General features: G+C 42.6%; 1 protein-coding gene across 7 annotated transcripts in view; it reads right to left on the bottom strand.

Moving 5' to 3' along the window:
* TBC1D1 (TBC1 domain family member 1) overlaps positions 1 to 21,707 on the bottom strand; it is a 200,581-nt gene that overhangs the window by 64,082 nt on the left and 114,792 nt on the right. For 3 of the 7 annotated variants that reach the window (XM_045550512.1, XM_045550517.1, XM_045550518.1), the window contains 7 exons: positions 19,206 to 19,316; positions 13,600 to 13,728; positions 12,193 to 12,279; positions 8,651 to 8,931; positions 6,723 to 6,872; positions 5,950 to 6,069; positions 4,826 to 4,965 (listed from right to left, as the gene is read on the bottom strand). In XM_045550512.1, coding sequence (XP_045406468.1) covers positions 4,826 to 4,965; positions 5,950 to 6,069; positions 6,723 to 6,872; positions 8,651 to 8,931; positions 12,193 to 12,279; positions 13,600 to 13,728; positions 19,206 to 19,316 — 1,018 coding nt within the window. The remainder of the gene's footprint in view (positions 1 to 4,825; positions 4,966 to 5,949; positions 6,070 to 6,722; positions 6,873 to 8,650; positions 8,932 to 12,192; positions 12,280 to 13,599; positions 13,729 to 19,205; positions 19,317 to 21,707) is intronic. The other 4 variants (XM_045550513.1, XM_045550514.1, XM_045550515.1 and 1 more) reach the window with 4 other exon arrangements.

Below are 21,707 nucleotides of genomic sequence, written 5' to 3'. Positions count from 1 at the left end.
ACCCACTACCACATTTCATCAGTGCGTTTTCCCCACCACACTAACTCTTTGCTTCTCATGGCACAATTCTCAAAAAGTGTCACTGATGACCCAGATTTATCTGAGGCTTGAGGGACTTGGGACATGCCTTGAGTCCATCCGTACAGACCCAGCGCAGGCTCACAGAGAGAGGCCTGCACTAGGACTCAAAGATCTGGATGGGGTTTACCGTGGTTGCTTAGTCTAAGCCTTCGATATCAAAGTGGACCTGCAACATACTGGGGAGCCTGTGAGAAATTAAGAACCTCAGGACCGCCCAGACCTAACGATCAGAGTCTGCTTTTGAGCAAGATTCCCAGAGGACTTCAAGCACACAGAAGTTTGTAAAATGATGCTCTAAACTCACTTAATGGACAGGTGTGTTCACGTCTTCATCTCGGGGGTCAGAGTACCTCTACTACCTGTCTTATCTTCAGCACAGGCTCATGGCAGGGACCAACAGTAAGGCTTTGAAAATGAGCGAGGGCTGATACAGACACAAACATCATTAGCCTCCACTCAAAGGAGCAAATACATCTGCCTCGGCCACGACCTGCAAATGCTGTCTGCACCACACCCAGCCCCCAGTGGCTTTGCCAGATTCAACAGCACTCTCCTGATCTCACCCTCCACTGAGCGCAGAGTTACCAAGCATGGTCCTTGCACATGCTCAGCATCGCACACGCCTTTTGCCAAAGAACCTGCAGCACGAGGAAGAGAAGATGCACTTTCCCGGGGTTTCTGAGGCAGTGGACATGTGTGGTCACCACAGGCTTAAAGCATCACTGAAGCCACTTGCTTTAAATTTAAACCACCATGCAACTTTTAGCTTCTATTTCATGATATTTGTTACAAAAACATTTTCCTTGCAGAGCCTTTAAGTAAAAATTGGTGATTTCCTATTTATCGTATAGTTTCCCTTCAATATAGTGCCTGCTATACACCTGACTTTCCATCTGAGAAGCTGAGACCTACCCCTCTGAGGTTTAGAATTAAAACCAGTCCTCTTAGACTTTGCTAAATTAAAGCTGGAATTCTTACAAGAGACCAATTGGTCACTGATGAATTTTTTAAAAATTGGGAATGATTGCCCTGGTGCTACTAGTCATACATAAGTAAATTTCTAAGTATAAATTAACTTCTTACCTACTTCAGACAGGTTTCTAAAACATAAAATTCAGATTCTTACAACTTAATTATTTCACAGGGGTTCTGTATCTAGAAGAAAGAGTCACATATCCCTGAGTAAACAAGAGGGAGACTAATTTTGCTTGAGACAATATTTGCTTAGTCTAATCTCTCCACCTCTATCCACTTTGCCCGACTCTGTAATTTGCTCTTTTTACACTATATTTAGTTGGAGCCGCACTCCTTACTCACTAACACCCTACTCTCCAGGTTTTGGCCTATCTATAAAAATCAGAACCCCCAAATTACAGAAAATTCTATTTCTCCTTCACTAGTACCATTACAGCTATGCAAACACTGCAGTTTTTACTGATAGGTTACTGGTGGTGTGTTTAGTAGTATTTTCCAAGTGGGATGAAATGGATGGAACAGTACAAATATCCCTGCCTCATTTCTCACCTTGAAGAAATAAGATTTCCTATCTGTTTACTTAAAGTTTGCACTGCCAGAATATAAATGCAAAACAGTCATTTTGAGTATCTGAAACAGATTTTAAAAGGCACTGTTAAGAACCGTTTCTGCTAAGCACACTTGCATGTCTCTCATGCCAAAGTCAGAGCGAGAGCTCCCTGAGCCCACTGGCTGCAGACACCTCAGCTGCCCACGAGTCTAACCACCAGGCAGAGCAAGAACAGAGACTTTGTACTGCCTCTGGCAGCACATGCTCCGCTGGGGACAGTGTGGACACAGCAGAGACCTCTGGGAAGAAGCCTCAGGGCCCTAAGCTGTCTGCAGGTATGGAGGTCTCTCAGTGCAGGAACATAAGGAGAGCTGCCAGCACAGTCCACATGGCCAAAGACCACAGTGGAAGGCTCCGGCATCTTGCACCCTGGGATGGGGAGTAAACAGCGGTGGAGGATGAAGATACCTGACTTGTCCTCAGTCTCTCTGCCTTCCACACTCCAGTCCCCAAGCTAACTAATTGGGACTGGGGAGGGAAGGAGAGGGGAGATGGTTGGTTGGCTGAAGGCAAGCGCATAGATTGAAATGCTCAGAAACATGTTTTGCATTCGTTGTTGGTTCCTGGCCAATGGGAGATGTGTGGATACACTGAGAAACACCCGCCCCACTTCCTGTGGGGGAAAAGCCCTATAACAGGAGGTACAGGCAGACTACACCCTATAGTTCTCATTAGGCATCTCTGGCCACAGCCCAGCACTGTGTGGGGCTCAGAGCAAGAGGTCTGGTGCTCAGGCCCACGAGCTCAGATCCTGCCTCCCACCGGCGCTGAGGTTTGGGGAAAGTGATCTAGGCTACTCCAAGCCTCCACTCCCGCCTCTGTAGAAAAGGCTGGATAAAAATGCTGACTTGCATAAGGCTGGCTAGGAATTAAAGGAAATAATTCACGTAAAGCACTTTAGTAGAGTATAAAAAAAGCGTAGTATGTGGTTATCATTATTATACCAATTCAGTCATAAATCCTTTTATTCTCCTTTCTTTCCCATACAGAATGCCTACAATATAATCTGGAAATTCAGACGGCATTTCTTAATTCCGAAAAGAGAACAGAGAGGAGGTGCCTGTCGAGGAAGAGGCAGGAGGAGGAGGGAGTGCAGAGTCACTGAGGAGCACACACTGGCTTGGTGAGGACCTGAGCCGCTGACTTGCCTTCCTCTAGCAGCCGCAGAGCCCATGGGAACTAGGGGGACAGACCACAGAGGTGAGGTGAGGTGAGCTCCTGTCAGGAGGCAGGTGAGATGGGAAAGTCAGATAGGAGAAGAGGAGCACCAGGTGGCAGCAGGGGGAACGGAGGGAGGGAGCTGCGGGCACATGAGGCAGAGCGTGCCAGGCCAGGCAGGGACGGCCCCTGTGAGGCCACGGGGGTGGCAGGAGGGCAAGTTCAAGGCTGCTGTGGCACAGGCAAGAGTGGCCAGAGGAAAGGGAGACGCGCACCACGGCCTCTGCTCAGGGCTGGCGGGTCTCCGGGACACCTCCGTGCAGGAGAGGGGGCGGGGGAGGGGCACCCCAACAGGAGCTGAACTCTCTGGGGTCTGATGAATCACGGTGATTCTGGCCCAGGAACAGGAGGAGCAGCATCTAGGCCAGGCCCGTCCTATAAAGATGCAAAGGCCACACTCACCCACTCAACACACAACTACACACACCCTACAGGGCACCAGAATCAAGAGTCAAAACAACCCCAAAAGGTCTGGCCAAAACTGACCAACACTTCCTCGGTACAGATGGCTTGAGAAAAAAAGCTTTTAAAAAGCTTCTCAGGAATAGACAGGAATCAGTCCACTTTTTAAATAATAGTTTCTGTCCAAAGGAGAAGATACAGTAGAGCCAAGAATGTGAGTTCATTACTTAAAGCAAGAACAGATGTAGGTCAATGTGCACGAACAGAACAGTGGCAGCTGGATGGAAGGAGAGACGCACCACATGGGCCAGAGCCGAGGGAACGCCGAGTTCAGCTGAGGACTTGGACTAGAGATGTCCCCGACAGTAACAAGGGCAGGTAACCTGCAGAAGGGAGTTACAGGATGCGACAGTTTCTCTGTCAACTAAAGAGCAGGAAGTAAAAGCAAACTTATTCTGTGTGGCTTCTGAAACCAGAATAGAACCAAGGGATGAACAGACAGGGAGCCAGGATTTGGTCCAGTCTAAGAAAGCTCACCTGGAAACTCAGAACGATTCTAAACTGGAGCAGGGAGTTTTACAGAGTCATCCACACGCCCTGACACATCCTGGCCGCTGCACTGAGCGTCTTAAAGCAGACATTATCACCTTTCAATCGCCACAGCCATTCCCTGGGAGGGACACCATTCTGCAACACTGGGGCACTGTTTTAAACACTGAAGCTCTGGTGTTGGTGCTCTTGCTGTTGCTGCTGACATGAATCATAGCTGGGCTCCTCCTCCAGGGCTTCCCTCCCATTCCTTCCCCTTCTCCACCCCTCCCCAGCCCCTAAGGGTGCTGCAGGACCTGGGGGTTAGAGTCCTCCCTCTGTGGCAGGCGGCAGGCGGGCCTCTTGGCTGGGTAGGGGAAGAGTAAGGCACAGCTCGGCCGCCCGGCTCCTCCTGGCAAGGACAATCAGACCCTGACCACTCAGCTCACAGCTCCGCTGCGGAGCTGCCCACGGCAAGAAGGTGCTGACGGAGCAGCAGTGGTGGTGCCCCACATCGGGGGGGGGCAGAGGCAAGAGACGAAATGGGCCAGGAACCCCAGAGAGGCACCTCCACACCATGGAGTTTACACTGGAAACCTCTGCGGCACCGTTTCTGCCAATATTGTGAATGCTGAACACTTTCAAAAATATGTCAGTAATGACATCATGTTCCCTTATCTTGACTGGTGTGGCAATAGGCCTATGAATCCCAGACTGCAGGTGAAAACTCCAGACAGCTCACTGTTGCTCACAGCTCCTGGGGGGAAAGCTGGGATTTGAATGCAGACGCATGCTTTGACCACCATGAGCATCAGAGAGCTCCGCTCCTATTTTCAGAGAGGTGGCCTTAAATGAGCTCTAGATTCCTTCCCTAAGTTCACCTTTGTCACCACCTCAGACCCTCCAACGCTGAAGAGGCCAGCTCTCTGCTTTCCTCCCAACGTGAGGGGGACCCCAGGGGACTGTGCTTGGGCACTCTTCTCACAGGTTCATTTCAGGGGTGGGTCTTACCTTCGTATCTGCTGGGAGAGTCGCACGCTTTCTGCGGGGTGGCCACTCGGAGGAATATCTGCTGCCTCCAAGAATGCCTCCGGGCCTTCACCGGGGTCCCGCCACAGTCACCAAGATGGTTTGCTTTGGATTCAAAGTCCCTAAAATTATAAGATGATTGATTTAGACTGGTGGGGAGATATTAATGGGATATGTTTAGCTTGGCATTTTTTTTAAACAAAGCACTAAATTATAATACAAACTATCTTTGTATGAACAAACACAATTAGATAACTGCAGAAGTTAAATCAAGCTCACGGTAAGTCATCATTCCTAAAGGACTGCTTTCTTACAGGTGCTTCTCACAAAAAGAGCAAGATTACACACCCTTAAATGATCTGCTGGGACAGACATTAAGAGGTATGCTCCACACCCCATCACCTCCAACTGGGCCTCGCTTGGTGCCACTTCAGGAAAGGGAAACTGCCTATGGGGGCAACTGCTGTCATGGGGGCCCAGTCTGCCCTAATCTGTATGTGACAGCATCTTCTCAGCAGAGGCCTATGTCTCCATGAGTTGCCACAGAAAATGAAAAAAGGTGCAGTTTAATTACACAGAACCGTCAAGGTAAAAATTGTGCAGTTACTTGATGATAACTGTGGAATATCTTGTATTTTAAAAACTACAAAACAAAGGATAGTTATCAATATATAAAAATACAATTTAATCATTCGTTTTTTTTCCTATTCATAGGACAACTTAAAGAGGCCCTTGTACCTTACACCGAGTATATACTCACAACTAAGCCATCACCTCAACTTACAGAGCAGACATCCTGACTTATTAGGACAGCCCTATGCTCGCTACGCAGAAACACTATTCTCACTTAGAGAACTGGCTAAGACTTTCTTTAATCTTCTGAAGATAACACATTAATAAATTAATCCTAGGTAAAACTGGAGAACAGGCCGATTGCACATTTTTAAAAATGACATTTGGTAAGGAAAACATGTAAGAAAGAAGATACAGTATATTTAGCTAAAATGATTTTTAAAATGCCAAAGAACAATCAAAACATCCTTGTATATCTAACAATAATTCAACACTTTAACATTCAGGCTTAATATATCTAAATTAAGCCCTACCTTTTTGTGTTCATAAAGTCAGAGGTGTTATTTTCATCTACAGGAGCCAGAAATTTTAGAAAATTTGGCACAGAAGAAGAAGAATGAAGTTTTTTCCGCAGGACATTACGGTAGGAGATGCTGAGAGTTTGGTTGAAAAAAGAGTTTAGGATAAAGAAACATGAACACACAAAGTATAAAATATAAGCTTCAAAATAAAAGAAACATTTTTGTTCCAATGCTAAGAAAACCAGGTAAGAAGTTAAAAATAGTTCATAAATGAGATTTACTTTTCATTTTCAATCAATAAAATGTGATTTTTAAATGACATCAATGAATTAATTTAAGAAAAAAAACAATCCACCTTCCAAATGACTCTTCCTTTCAAACTGGAAAAAAGTAACTTTCCTAAATCAATCAGGAAATTTCTGATATGGCACAAATTGCAGTGTATGTGATCAAACAGAGATATTAACCGTGTGCGTGTGTGTGTGTGTGTGTGTGTGTGTGTGTGTGTGTGTGTACACAACAGGGCGGGGAAATGTGAAAATAAGTATATAAAAAACAGTTTGCCATCAAGACCTGTTTCCATAAAAGTTTTAAAAAATTAATCAATAGTAAAATCAAGTTGGCTCAAATGACAGCTGAGAATAAGCCCAAACACAAACACACACACACACCCCCCCAAGGGGCGGCCCGGCCTCCTGCGAGGGCTCCCCCCGCCCGCGCGTCCCGCCGGCGTGGGCTCCCCAGGAAGGCCGGCGACGCCGTGCTGGCCACGCACGTGGGCTCACCTCTTTGGCACAGCATTCCCACTTTGCTCTCCACTGGAATTATGTTTTAGGTACTTAAAAAAGTTTGGCGAGGAGGCCGAGGGGCTAAGGCGCGGCGGAGGAGCAGGAGCCGGGCAACACCCAGGCCGGCCCGCAGGCGGGGCGTCGGCGCTAGACAGTAACCAGAGAGAGCAGGTTAGCGGCGCGCGGTCTGCCCCGGCCTCTCGTCTCCCCACGACCGTCACGGAGGACAGCACTGCTTCCCACTCCTCTTCCTCGTCTCTGCACTGTCTGGCAAAGGCAGCTTTCAGCAAAAAACAGTATGCCAAAGGCCGCTCCTCACCATCTGCCACTCGTCTGTGCTCCCGACAGTACTTTTTTCTCCACTCCCTTTTCAGGAACTGACAGGAAAAAATAAAAAAATTGAAACAAAAAACAAAAGAAAAAATCCAAAGTTTTAAAAATACATTTCCCTTTAAAATGAACAATATCCTGCCCTGAATTTCAGTGTCTTGTTTCCTGTAGATAAACAAGAAAAGAGTTCACAAGAGGGGAAGAAAGCAAAACAGGCCATGCTCCAGAGAAAGACAGACAGACAGCCTTCCCCTAGCCCTCTCACCGCGGGCGTCTGACAGCGTCGTTGCACGGCTACATTCGTACGAGAGAAGAGGAAAGTACTAAGTCCCACCACTTCCAGCTTGCGAGAAACAGGCTTGGCAAGAGAACTGGGACCCTCCAGAGAGGAGTGTGCCCATTACCACTGACAGTGCCAGACAGAGGAGAGGCTGGGCAGTGTGGGAAGGCAGAACAGAAGTAGTGTGTAGACAGGGTGTCAAACAGGACAAGAAACTCACAGCTACACCCAAACCACGCCTGTCTCTAATACTAGCTTCTGAAGCAGCCTGCTCTTGTGATCCTGGTTACTCAGCTGAACTCCAAAGAACCAGTAAGTATTTTCAACGACTGACTGAAAACAAAGCTGAGAGGCTCTACTGTATCATCCCAGGATTGTTCCTGTTTGTCACGTCTTCACTCGAAACATTTCAAACACCACTGCACAGACTCACACCTCTGTCCAGACCTCCGTCATCTGCATAGGAACTACACTGACACATCCATCCTGTGGCTTCTGCAGCCTGTCAGAGACAGGCTGCAACTGTACAGAGCTGTGGTCCTAATTCATATTTGTTAGGCAAAGGATTTTAAAGATCTCTATTGTCTCCGGCACGTAGGCTGAATTTAATCACTAAGGGACCCTGGGAAGGAACAGGGAGAACTTCCAATTACCCATCTCTACAACCAGAACATTCCAACTGTTCATTTAAGCTCAACTATTAAAATTACTAAATCTTGTTAGAAGAATCTACAATTTTCACAGTGAAAGAGATTTTAGAGAACATCTACTCCAATTTTGTTTTACAGAGAAGCTCAACCAATGTGCCCAGGTCACGACTAGTTCACGAGTTCACGACAGGGCGAGGACCAGAGCCCGAGGCTGCTGGTCCCTTCCAGGCGTCCACATCACCCTGCGAGGCCCAGCAGCCGTTGCCGCGCTGCCTGTGCGCCCGCATCTCTACCCTGCCGCAGCTGCCCCAGGCGCCCCCCCCCCCCCCGTGAGACCACCCGTCTGCTCGCACACTCAGATCTTCCTCCAAAGTTCCAAAGTCAACAATGTCTCTTAGAGTTTGAAGAGTAATTGTTATACATGTTAAGTGCCACTGTCGCTCATTTTTACCTGCTTCCTGACAACACTTGATGCTTGTTACTTGCACAAGTACCTCCTTGGTTGGGAAGGAACATATCACTGGTTCAAGTTTTATCTTTTGAAGCCAAGGGTAAAACCTGACTCAGGCTTCTCTTTCACACAATAAACATACCTGGGATGCACATACCTAGCTAGTCACAGATATGCCCCAGCTATTTATACAGAAAATTTAAATAAGTCTTACTTTTGTTCATGAGGCATCTCTGTGCTCACTGAGTGATACCTCATAAGTTTCCTCTGCAAGGCCACTGGAGAGCCCTGAGCAGGTTCCAGAGGTTCCTGGCATTCCACCGGGAAATGACTCAGGGTGTTCGCTCGCCTCCTGAAGGCCTGCTGGGGTGATGGCGGAGCAGGCTCTTCCGGGAGGTGGCTCTCCGAGTCACTGGACAGGTCATCTGAGGAGCCCAGGAGCTTGAAGGAGCTTTCAGAGATGGGCAAGGCTTCCTTCTCACCTGCAGACAGCTCCTGGCAGCAGATAGACAGCAGGTCAGACATGCCTGTGGGGAATCTGTGGGACTTAAAAATCTCAAGTTCCAGCACAGGAAAACATTTCAATATCTAAATACATCTTCTGATTATAATGCCACCTAGAGGCTGCCACCAAAAGTGTAAGAAAATAAAGGCCCATTAAATGGCGACTCCTCAAAGATAGGAGATGCTAGTTTGCTGGAGAAATGTGGACACTGCCCAAGGGCAAGAGTGAAGGACATAAGCCACAATACACAGCTGTTCCAAGCCACAGTCCAGAGCACAGGACTCTCTATTGCTGCTCCTAAGAAGTGTGAGTGCTGCATAACCTGTTTCCAGTGCTCATCAAGCTCCTCATCTTCGCCAAGTGTGTTCATACCCGTCATAGACACATGTTAAGGCCCTCTCTGAATAACATGTAATGTTGAGATTTAAAACTTGGTAATGTTGAGATTTAAAAGTTGGTAATCTTGAGATCAAAAACTATTAATATTCTCAGAATACGAAAAATATTTCTCTAGGCACTTATTGCTGCAATTCAGGGGAAATCAATTCTTCCTGCATCTCAATTTCTTCATCTGTTAGAGGGCATAGTAAAAATTTACCTCACTGGGTTTCAAGAATTAAGCAAGATAATATAACCAAAAGTACTTTTTACACTGTAAAATGTTATACAAAAATAAGTTACTGTCTTATTAGCTACTCAGTAAATTTCCAAGTGGGAACTCAGACCCATGTTGAGAGTCATGACAATGTTGGGCACGGTGTGCCTTCGCAACACACCCTTTTGCAAAGGAACGCACCACTACCACTCATGCAGACTGACGTCCAGCCCTGCGCTCATGACGTGGCTGGTAGCCAGTTTTTCTCAAATCAAAAAAATATAAAATAAGAAGAAGTGTGCCACCTTGCCCCTGCTGAAACTGCTAGAAGGGAGAAATAAGACAATATGAATAGAGTAAAAAGGAATGAATGCATCTAAGAGTGGACTAGAGAATCTATACTTGTTTGTTTGGTAAATAGTTGAGTGCCTTTTAGATAAGTACTGAGGATTTTAACTTGAAAAAATTAAATTTGTTTATTAAAGGGAGAGGTTATATACATTTAATTTTATAGGAATTAGACAAGAAAAGCTTCATTCCCAACATACTATGAAATGTTCGTTACTTTCATAAATGAAGTTTTTCATTCTTTAGGACTCTATAATTCTGAAGATTCTTTTAATTTAAGGATTTAAAAATTTGTCTAAGATAATACATCACAAAAAACAATCTCCACCATGCAAACCTGTTAATCTAAATGTTTATTAACATCCCTCCAAATTATGTGAAAGAGTTAACCCTTAGCTTAATTTGAAAACTGAAAGGACCATTTAAAATTCAGCTTCTTTGCAACTCCTAGATGATCAATGTATTAGAAAAGATCCAAGTACATAAAATAGCTTATCTTTATAGCAGTTTCTGGATTCAGGATGAAAGAAAGATGTAAAGAAGTTCGCATAAAGATATATGATACATTCAGGTGGCTTCTAAAAAGGGGAATTTCTCTCTTAGAATTACTCTAGAAATTGAGACTGTATGTATTCCTAGATCTGCATTTTGAAGAATAACAGAACAAGCAATAAGACTTACTGGAAGTCACTGAGTGACGTGAATTTATTCATGGTGTCTTTACTGACACTCGTCTACCTGGAATGCCTTCTTCTCTGTTCACTTCCATGAGCACAATTCCTAGACTTTCTCCAAGATTTAATTCCAAAGCATCACTGCCTTTTTCCCCTCCACCCACCCAAGTTTCTCTGGTTCCACAGATCAAACCTAACTTCCCTTCCTTTGCTCCTCTGACATCAAAGTCACCAAAGTCTCTTATTTGTAACTCTCAGAGCTCCTACCACTGTCTACTTGATGCTGGGGCCACGTATCTGTCATCTCTCTCCTACAGGGAAGGGGCTGTGTCTTGTGCATCTGTATGTAACACATAAACCGTAACATTCCCACACCTGAAATGAATTATAGGGTAGAATCAGTGTGTTTTAGATACAGGCTGGATGACGTTATGTTCCAATGGATTTTAACTTAGAAAGTCACATTTAAAAGACTGGTATCTAGAGCCTCGTGCCCCAAAGTGGGTCTGCGGAATAGCAGCATCCCCTTGGAGACTGTCAGAAATCCAGCATTTCAGGCCTCACCCCAGGCCCACTGAACCAGAACCCCACTAGAGATGCACCTAAAATTGGAGAACCACTTATTTAAGGAAGTGTTTCTCAAACTGTGCACAAGAACATGGGTAGATAGTACAATTTAGTAGTTTGCTATGAGCATTCTTAAATAAAATACAACAGAAAATACAGTATATATATCTCATGTTGTTCACAGTAAATACTGTTTAGTGAAATTTTATTTTAATTTCATGTTTTTGTGAACTATGTCACAACGTTATTAATAAATGCGTTTCTACTGCTGGTTATGGTCTAAAAACTCTGAAAGCCATGCGTCCAGGTGGGATTGCAGAAGAATGTAAACCATTTCTGTGGCAGGGGCTGGCCCCCACCACATCCCTCCCTCACAACTGCACCAGAGCGTGCTGACGGCAGAGGGAACGCTGGCCTCCCCGCACAAAACCCAAATCTACTGTTTGGTATAAAGTTGAACTGATCAGACTTAAATATGCTTAAGCATCTAGAAAGCAAGATATTAAAACAAGGATGTAGGTACAGGTTTATTACCAAGAGAACTGTTAGCTTGCACATCCTCACTCACACAGCTGTGCCTGGTGGCAGATAATAGGGGTGATGCTAAGTTGCTTATTTAAAAAAAAAAAAAGTAATGTTCAATTATAATCATAGAGCCAGCTACAGGATGAAGTTTTAGAAATTCAAGTTGCATACTTCTCTGAACTCACAAACCCACTTTTGGGGTATTCCCACTTTTAATTATTTTTATTATTGGAATATCTACTAGGGAAAGAAGTCCATTAGTTAGTTGTGCTGTGACAAATTAGATATTAGCTGTCAAAAACTGTGAACTTGTTTCTTTGTTTATGGAATGGCCATCTGCTTTTTTATGTACAATTTTTATGTTATGGTAGAACTACATGACCAGGCCCCAACCTGTGCCAAGAAATCTGGAAGCACCAAATGTTTTATGATTGGCAGTAAGAGGCTTTTTTCTCCTTTTTGATAGGGCCCTGGAGATAAGAGATAAGCAAGACCTTTCTCCTGGGATTTTCAGGGTGTCCTATAAAGCGAAATGTGCTTACTTTGCTGGCGTTGCTTAGTGTGCTAGACATGGAGCTGTCTAGATCCGTGCTGGCAGCGTGTTCCTGCAGGCCTCTGGCTTTACTCCCCTACATAAAAAGGAAAGGCAGTTGAGTTATGACCCCAGAGGCTTTTGCCGAGGTATCAGCTAGAAGCAGCCTGGTCTGCTTAAATGATCTCAGGAAAAATACATTTACTGAGAACTGCTAAGTGTTTGTGTATACACACACATACACACACACACACACACACACATACATTAAGACAATCGACATTCTGTCATCTTTCTATTTTCAAATAAGACACAACCCAAATGTTCCAAAACACTTTGTGCATGGGTCATTTAGCAGGGAGGACAGACAGGAATAAGAGGCAATTTGTCCATGAAGACAAGCAAGGGCACAAGCGAGCCCACTCTGCAAGTCTCCCCGGGCCACAGACATCGTAACTGGCCAGCCGCATGGCCAAACAGTGCTCTCTCCCTCTGGGAGCTCTCAAACGCAGCTCCTCCCAAGCCTGGTTTTGTAGAGGAACTGTTTTTCATGATCTCAGAGGATGTTGCAAAATTCTCAGAAACATCTTCAAACAAAATAAAATTTAATTTCCTTTAAAAAAATAAAGCATACATTTCAAAGGAAGTGTGTCATAAGATAAAAAAGAAGCGTAAGATACCGCAAGCTTCAAAAAGGTGTAAAACATTGACAGAAAATTGAACTTTGATTTCTTAGAGACACCATCAAGGCTGTTTCCACTCACGGGGAAGAGAGGACAATTTCTTAAGCTCCCAGATCAGTGCGTACTGTAGTCTGTTCCTCCTGCAGAGCTATGGCTGGCAAATTTTTTCTGTAAAGGGCCAGATAGTAAATCTCTTTTGTTCTGTGGGCCCATGGTGTCTGTGGCAACTACTCAACCCTGCACAAAGGAAGCCTTAGATAATAGGTAAATGAATGGATGTGGCTGTGTTTCAATGAAACTGTCCTTACAGAAGCAGGAGGTGGGTAGAATTTGGCCTATGAGCCAGTTTGCTGAGCCCTGCTATAGAGAAGTCCTAACAATAGCAGCTGACAGTAACTGTTTTTCTAAGTTAACCCTAGTGACACCAGGAAGAGGAGGACCCACAACTCAGTGTATCTAATCCATGCTCTTTACAGGGACTGGCCAAAAAACAACTTTCTTTTGGGAGGCAAAAAATCCCATGGGATATAATACAAAAGAGTAGAGAAGATTTTTTTAAAACTAGGCCAAGATAAAAACCATTTAAAATGTAGATAACACTGTAAGACTGAGAAGACATAAAAGAAGTTTTACACTTTTATGATGAACCTTGATGGAATTAAAGGCATAGAACTGAATCCTATGCTATCTTAAAAAGTGATTTAACTTAAATCAGGAGAAATTATGTTACTTACCCGGGACAAAATACTTTCCAAAGACTCTGTTAAAGATCTCTTTGCTTTATTTTTCAGCATATCTAGCCTAAATCGAGTGGCACTGGGTGGTAATTCACTGCCAATATTCTCCGCTGCAATCTGCGAAGTCTAAAAATGTGAAACAGTGAAAGGTTAAGTCACTTACAGATGCCTGCCTTCCTTTTCAAGGGAATGAAAAATCTCTAGGATGCATCTTTTTAACACAGGCCATCATTCTGCTTCTGTCTGTGATCTCATCTGCTCCTCAGTGACATAGCTGCAAGTCCAGGAAATAATTTTGCCTCAAAGTACTGCTTTGACTATTCCAAGTGACATGAGGAAATGTGCCTTGAAACCAATCGGTTAAGGGAGTTTAGAGCTCAGCCTCTGCAACTCTATCAGAGATCTGTCATTTACTAACTGACCTTGTGCGAGTTTCTTACTTTCTCTGAGCCTCTTCAGTAAATTGAGACCAACAAGAAGATCTAATCACAACATCGTGTTGCAAGATTGAAACAGGTAAAGTATTGAGCACAGCATTTGGTACAAAGGTAGCTATTATTAGTTTTCCAAAATAAAGCAATAACTTATCTTTGGGAGCATTTCAGATGGTGAGACAAAATAAATCTGTCACCTAAAGTACCCATTCCCTCTTCCCATACTAGCCCCCCTTCCTCCTTCCGTGCAGATCTCTGCACTCCCAGCTCTCTCCTCTCTCCCACTCCTACTGTCTCCATCATCCTTTCATCCTCCTCTGCAGCCAAGCTGCTCTCCCTTAACTAACCACAATATGACAGTGAAAACACAATGCAGTTTGTCTGACAACCACTAGAAGAAGTTTAACATTAGTTGTTAACAAGATGTATGTTTAAAAAAACATATGAAAGACCTCTACATTAAATTGTTTCTTATATGAATTCTCACCTGATTGCTTCCTGCCAGACAATGAATGCTAGAAAAACACACAGCTAAGCAAATCCCCCATGGCTTTAATCACCAACATATTCTCTGATGTGATTGTTACAGATTTCAAACCTAGAGAAAAGTGTAGAGACTAATGTGACAAACGCCTCTGCGCCACCACCCAGCTTTGGCCAAGCTGGCGTCTGCCAGATGCTGAGAACAGTGAGGAACGGGGCTCTGGAGCTCAATACCCAGGTGAATGCTTCTGTGCTAGTTCCCGGCTGGGTGGCCCTGGCCAGGTCACTACCTGCTGTCCCTCTCGTTCCTCTACCTGCAGACTGAGGATGGATAATGAACTTTCCCCACAGAGCTGTCATGAGATTCAAATGAGTGCCTATTAAAACACTTAAAACATACCAGACACTCAATAAACGTCAGCTATCATGACTATTATCTGTTCTCCCTGTGCGTTTCCTACTTTTGATAGGAAGACATCCTTGAAGCTTCCTGACCACCACTCCCGCCCCTCCCCTATCGGCCATATGCAGAAATAACTGCATTCCTGAATTGGGTGTTTATCGTATCAATTCATGTTTTGTACTTTTATATGAATGTATGTAACCATAAAACATTGATAGTGGTTTACATGTAGTTGAAACTGTACATATACTGTACACAGCCTTCTGTAAATTAGCTTTTTTCTTTCAACGTTTAGAGATATATCATGTTGACAAAAATGTTCTTTGATTCACTTACTTTAGCCAGAGTGCATAACCCAATTTATTCATGTTCCTGTTGTTAAACATTTATTCCCCGCCTTTTTTTGGCTCTTACAAAGGAGGCAGCAGTGACCCCTCTTGCACAGAGCACATTATACACTCATGTGAAAGGTTTTGCAAGTAAATAATTAGGAATGTCCTTGCTGGCATCACTGGGACTGTGTACCTTCAGCTATACTAGATATTATCAAGCTTCTCTCTCCTAAATGGTACCAATTCATATTTCCAGAATCAGCATACAAGAATTCACCTTTATAGAGGTGAATTTTAAAGTTTTTAAAGATTTTTAAAGTTTCGGCCAATCTGACAGGCATAAAATGTTCTCTTATATGCCTTCCCCTCATTCCTACTGCTACTTTTTTTAATTCAGTAATCTGCTGTTCAAAGACTCTACATCTTCTTTGAAATAATGAAATCCTAATTCACCAATGCATGTTATATATTTTTCAAAGCATAAAAGAGAAAGAAAAGATTCTAATAAGAGCTACATTAGGCTTTGTCCAATTATTCATAATTTTACTTCTATGAGAACTAAAATATGCATCAAAAGAATGGCTAGTCAGCTTAGAAATTCCTTTGAGAAGGGTGACTATCGCTTACTTTTGTGTTTTCACACTACTCAGCATACTCTGTAGACGCAGGAAGAGGGAATGAGCAATGATCCCCAGGCAGGCCCATGAGAAACACACACTTGATGTAACAGAGACTCGCTCAACAAATATTGACTAAGTGCCTGCTAAACACTATGCATGGGGTAGGTGCCTTACTAGTGGCAACTGGTCCTGTGCCCTCTCTGAGCAAGAGCAGGAGCCCTGGTCAGGACTCAGGCAGCCTCCAGGACAAAGGGAATTATCTATGAGGGGCCCCCAGGAAGGCCCGTTTACTGACACAGAGAAGCTGTAGAACTGCTTTCAAACTCATAACAAAGTTTTCATAAAATTGAAGCAAACTGAATTGACTGTTTTGATATATAAAGAAAATATTGGCTAAAAGATTAAAGAAATCAGCATCAGTTAGTAAATCCTACTTAGATGAAAAAGGATACTTGTGCGTATGTATGTGTGTTTATACCAAGCCTGAAGAATATTTGTGTATTTCATTCAATATTTCTTCTGTTCTCCTCTACCATCCAAAAACATTTTTTTCTATTGCCATAATTCAAATATAATTTGAAAATAATTTGCATTTAGAAAATAATATATTCTTATTTATCTTAAAATAAGCATCAAAAGTTTCTCTAAAGAAGATGACGCTGATTCTTAGATAATAATTTCTACTTTGGGGGCTGCACAGCAAATTCCACTGCAGTTATCCCACGGCCGATCCTTTGACAGATGGGTAAATTCTAAGTATGAAAGTTTGCAGACAAGTTTTAAATTCTGATGCTACACTGAAATTCTCAGTTCAGAACCCACTGTCCTGGGTCAGCAAACATATCTACCAGTAGCTTTATTCAGAATAAAGTAGCTCAGGTGTCCACCAAAAAAAGAATGGAGAAGCTGTGATATTAATACAATGGAATAAAAAGGAACAAACTACTGACACTTGTAACAACATGGAAGAATCTCAGAAACGTTATGTTAAGTAGAAGTCAACTAAAAGATACATAATGTATGATCCCATTTATAAGGAGTTCTAGAACAGGCAAAGCTAATCTAGGGTTAAAAAAACAAAAACAGTACTTGCCTGGGGGAAGAGGTAGTGAGGACTGACTGGGGGTACTTCCTAGTGTGATGGAAACAGTCTATATCTTGGCAGAAGTTTTAGCTACTTGAACGTAGCAGTTCCCAAAACTCAACAAATGGTACACTTAAGTTTCACCTACTCTAGGTACTACCCTTTCAGCCTGTGAATAGCACGTACGGCATCACTGCAGACCTCAGGACGCGAAGCAATGAACAGTGTTCATCGTCCTTGGTCCGCTTTTGAAAGCTGGTCCCCAGAGAAGTTATTCATCAAAGTCATGGTTCCACCTCTGTCTAGGTCGTGTAATCACACTTTTCAAAAGCTATAGGAATTTTTAGTTACAACAAGAAGATGATAAAATCTATGTGATCAAACTATCTGATAGCAGAAAATGTTGCAGGAATCTATCAGTGAATCTCAAGGCTACATATGAGGGATCTATGAAGTAGCTGCTGTGTTGAAAAGTCCACTTGTCAGAGCCCACGAGGGTGTCCAGTCTAGGGGCGCCGACCACACCTCTTTACAGACACAGACATAAGCCTTCTGGGTCACAGAATATTTAGAAACCCCCAGAGAAAGTGCCTCACAGGCACCAGTCCTGCTTGTGAGGCTCAGTCTATTTTACATTACATTTTCTGATGTTCTGAAAATGGAAAAAAATATTAAATCTATTTCTGGACTGGACTGATCTATGCCCAAATCATAAAACTACCATCCTAGTCCACAAAAATGAGTTTACAGTTAGGTCAAAACTTTCCGTCTATCACAAATACTTAAAATCTTTACTAAAAGAAGACTTTCCATGTACCATAAATGCTTCATTCCCCTTTCTAGCAGTTATAAGTTATTTCAGAATTATCAGTTTCCTAATTTCCTGTTGGAACAAGGCAGACTGACTCAGAAAAAAACCCAATCAGAACAGGAAAAAAGCTACTAATGGCACAAGAGGGGAAAAAGAAGTGAAAAAGGGAAAAGAAATAGGTTGAAAAGAGAACTAGAGCATTAACTAAAAACTTAAGAGTGGGTGGCCCACCCAGAAGTGAACAGGAGAGGCACAGAACTTCAACACCATCTTAAGGTCCAATCTGGGAAGAGAGCAACAGCAACAAACCAGGGGCAAAGGCCAAAACACAGACAATGTACTGGCATTAGGGTCACTGCTAAGGGAACCTATGGTTGGCCAATGAGATAAAAAACCATGTTGGACGCCATACATGAGCTCTAAGGGGTCAGGAAAGGCACAATTGCCAAAGCCACCTGGAGAGTAGAAATCTAATGAGGAGCATTGCTAAATGTGCACCCAGGAAAAACTGCACACTTGGTTTAGGTACCAGACAGTGAGGGCCACCATGGGGCAGAGAGCATGAAATTGACTTTGGAACATGCACTCAGTAGGTGCTTAAAAAGAAAATGGCAACACACTTTTGGAAAACTAAGGAACTACAACATCCTTCACTGATTTTTCTCTAGATTTTCTGGCCAATAAGTAACTAGCAAATATAAAACATGTATGTTTTAACGCTAGTTATGGTTTATTATGCATGGACTTACATGGAGTCCAAAAGACATAGGAAAATGGTCTGTGGTGCCATGAAGTTATACTGAGTCCCAAACTTGAAGTTCTTTGAAGGAAGAGATCTATAGGTAGCCACTCAGGTTCTGACTTGGGACCCCACAAAGAGAAAAGCTGGACAGGGCTTCTGGACAGCAGGATGGGAGGCAGACTCTGTACCTCCATCATGCAAAATGGCATTAACAGAAGTTCTAATCTGAACAGCACATAAAACAGGCTTTCTAACCTTGTATCTGACTTGTCAGTAATACTATCTGTTATTCACGTAACATTTAGTATCACAAAGAACTTCCAGGTACCTTATGTAATTCCAGAGGCAGACGTACAACGCCATTCCCATTTTACAAGGGAGAAAGGTAAGCTAACAGACACTGGCTCCCTGCAAGCCCTGCAGCTCGTCCTGACACTATCTGCTCTTAAATTTAATTCCTGGTGCTCCAAGCCTATCCTCTTATCAGAGCAACTGCTCCACTCACACTACAATGCAGACAGAAACTGTTCTTATCTTCTCCAAGCATAATTTAACACTCCCAGATTTTCCCAATATGTGCAACAGAAGGAAATAAAACAAAGGGAGAAAAAGAGGTTTCAGAGCTCCAGAAAATCCTCAAGACTTCATTTACACAGTGCCCTGGTAAAACTCACAAGAGACAGAAATACCATACCTGCTTCATTTCCCCGATATGGACGTGTTCTTTTTGTTTATCTTCATATAAACATCTCAGAAAAGAAATAATCAATTCATTCTCTCGCTGCTCATTTCTTGGTCTCAATTTCTTTAAAAAAAATCAGAAACAGGATAGATTATATTTATTTTAAATGCCAACAAAATTGCTAAGCTATTCTTTGGAAATGCTAACAAGCTTCCATCTACTAACTAATGCTTTTATCCAATCATCTCACTAGGGGGCACCAATGATCCTAGAAGTGGAGATAAATTTTTAAAAAGGACAATGGAGCCTCTGGGCCAGATTTAGCTTTTGATCTCCAATGTCTTCAAACCTACAATAGATTTTTAACATCAGATAGAGGCATAGTCAAAATATTTAACAAATAAATAGTTTTAAAATAGAAAGAAAAAACAAAAAATCTACATAAACACCCAGAGGTCAGGAGCCATAATGATTACACCTTTACAAACTCTTTTAATTGGGTAGAAAGGAAAACAGCAACTGCATTCAGGGTCATGGTTTCCCACGTCACATGTGTTCATCATGAAGAACTTTATGGAATCCCCACGAGAGACGCACTTCCATACAAAATTTTGTGGTATGTACTCTATTTATTTTTTCTTTTTAAAAATTCTCCCTGTGCCTTTTAACTTTTAGACAGGGTAGTGGCAAAGCACACTGGACACATAGGTTCTAGGTGCTGCACAGAAGTGTGCACAAATCCAAGTCACTTGATCTTGGCCTCCTCGTTTGCTCAAACGAGGACTGTGCAGTCTCCTCTAACTCCCAAGTTCTTTGAATTGGACATGTTAGTCAGAGGGAATTTTTAAAAGGTCACCTAGCTTAATGTATTATTTTCTCTGAATATGAAAAAAACAAAATGAATTACTCTGGGGATATACAAAGCTTTTAGTCTTTGGAAATACATCTTTTTTATATCAACAATTACCCATTTGGCCTGTTACTCTTCTCTCCCTACTCCAAAGTTCCAGCCTGACCTTTAAAACAAAGTTGGGGTATAATAAATGAATAAACTAGAAAAGCATCTGAGTCTAGGTCAACACCACTCCTGGTGACCACCTTCACCAGCTAACTAAGGAACAGTGATTTTACTTTGCATGTCATCAGCATTAAAAGCAAAGGTAACACTAACCCAGACCTTCTGACGTGCCCTCTGTTAAAAAAAAAAAAAACAAGATTATTTTAAAAGAGAAGTTGTTCCTGTTATACTCAGGAAAAAGAAAAAGTAGTAAATGATTAGAAAAGTTTGTTTTATCGAGGACTTCATATTTTTTCAAATTTCAGATTTAAGTATTAAACGTTTTAGAGGCTAGAGCAGACATTCTCAACCCAGACTCCAGACCAAGAACATCAAATGTTACAAAATTTTGCATGTTATATACAAGTGGATTTTTCTAGAAAGAATTTCAATTAGATCCTCAAAAAAATAAAGTGATAGCAGTCAAGTGTCACAATGCCAACTTAATACTGCTAGATCCTAAAAGGGTTATGGATATAATGAGTCTAAAAGCCCACGAAATAACAAAAGTCTCATTCATTGCTGGTGGGAATGCAAAATGGTACAACCACTTTGGAAAACAGTCTGGCAGTTTCCTGTAAAGCTGAACACACTCTTCCCACACAATCCAGCAACTGCATTCTTTGGTATTTACTCAAATAAGTTAAAAATTTATGTCCACACAAGGACCTGTACACAAATGTTTCCAGCAGCTTTATTATTCATAATTGCCAAAACTTGGGAGCAACCAAGATGTCCCTCAATAGGTGAATGGGTAAACAAACTGTGGTACATCCAATGGAATATTACTCAGCAACAAAAGGAAAAGGAAAGAGCTACCAGCCATGAAAAGATGTGGAGGAACCTTAAGTGCATGTTGCTAAGTGAAAGAAGCCAATCTGAAAAGATCACATTCATGCTGTATGATTACAATTATATGACATTCTGGAAAAGGCAAAACTATGGAAATAGTAAAAAGATCAGTGGTTGCCAGGGGTTGGGGGGTGAGAGGGAGGGATGAATAGGTAAAGCATCACCATCAGTGAACCCAAATGTAAACTATGAACTTCAGTTAATAATACTATATCAAATACTGGCTCATTAATTGTAACAAATGTACCACACTAATACAAGATGCTATGGTAACATCTTCTGTCAGGAGAAACGAGGGAGTAGGGGACAGTGGAAAGTTATATGGAAACTCTGTACTTCCCACTCAACTTTTCTGTAAACCTAAAACTGCTCTAAAAAAATAGTCTTAAAAAAAAAACCAACCCAGGGAAACAGACAGGTATTACCAGAGTCCCCTGAGAAGGAGCAGGTGCCAGAGGGTTGACCCATTCTTCCTTCTCCTGTATCTTTAATTAAACCTTTGGGCTACCCTCACAAGAAAATATGTATTCTGCTTGGAGAAACTTTTTATAACCATCTATTTCAAAATATCAAAAAGAGGCTAAGCATGCAGTAACAAAAGGAAG

This window comes from Lemur catta, chromosome 4, assembly GCF_020740605.2.
Source record: "Lemur catta isolate mLemCat1 chromosome 4, mLemCat1.pri, whole genome shotgun sequence".
In the NCBI taxonomy this organism is placed as follows: domain Eukaryota; kingdom Metazoa; phylum Chordata; class Mammalia; order Primates; family Lemuridae; genus Lemur; species Lemur catta.
This window is presented reverse-complemented; position numbering and strand designations above follow the sequence as displayed.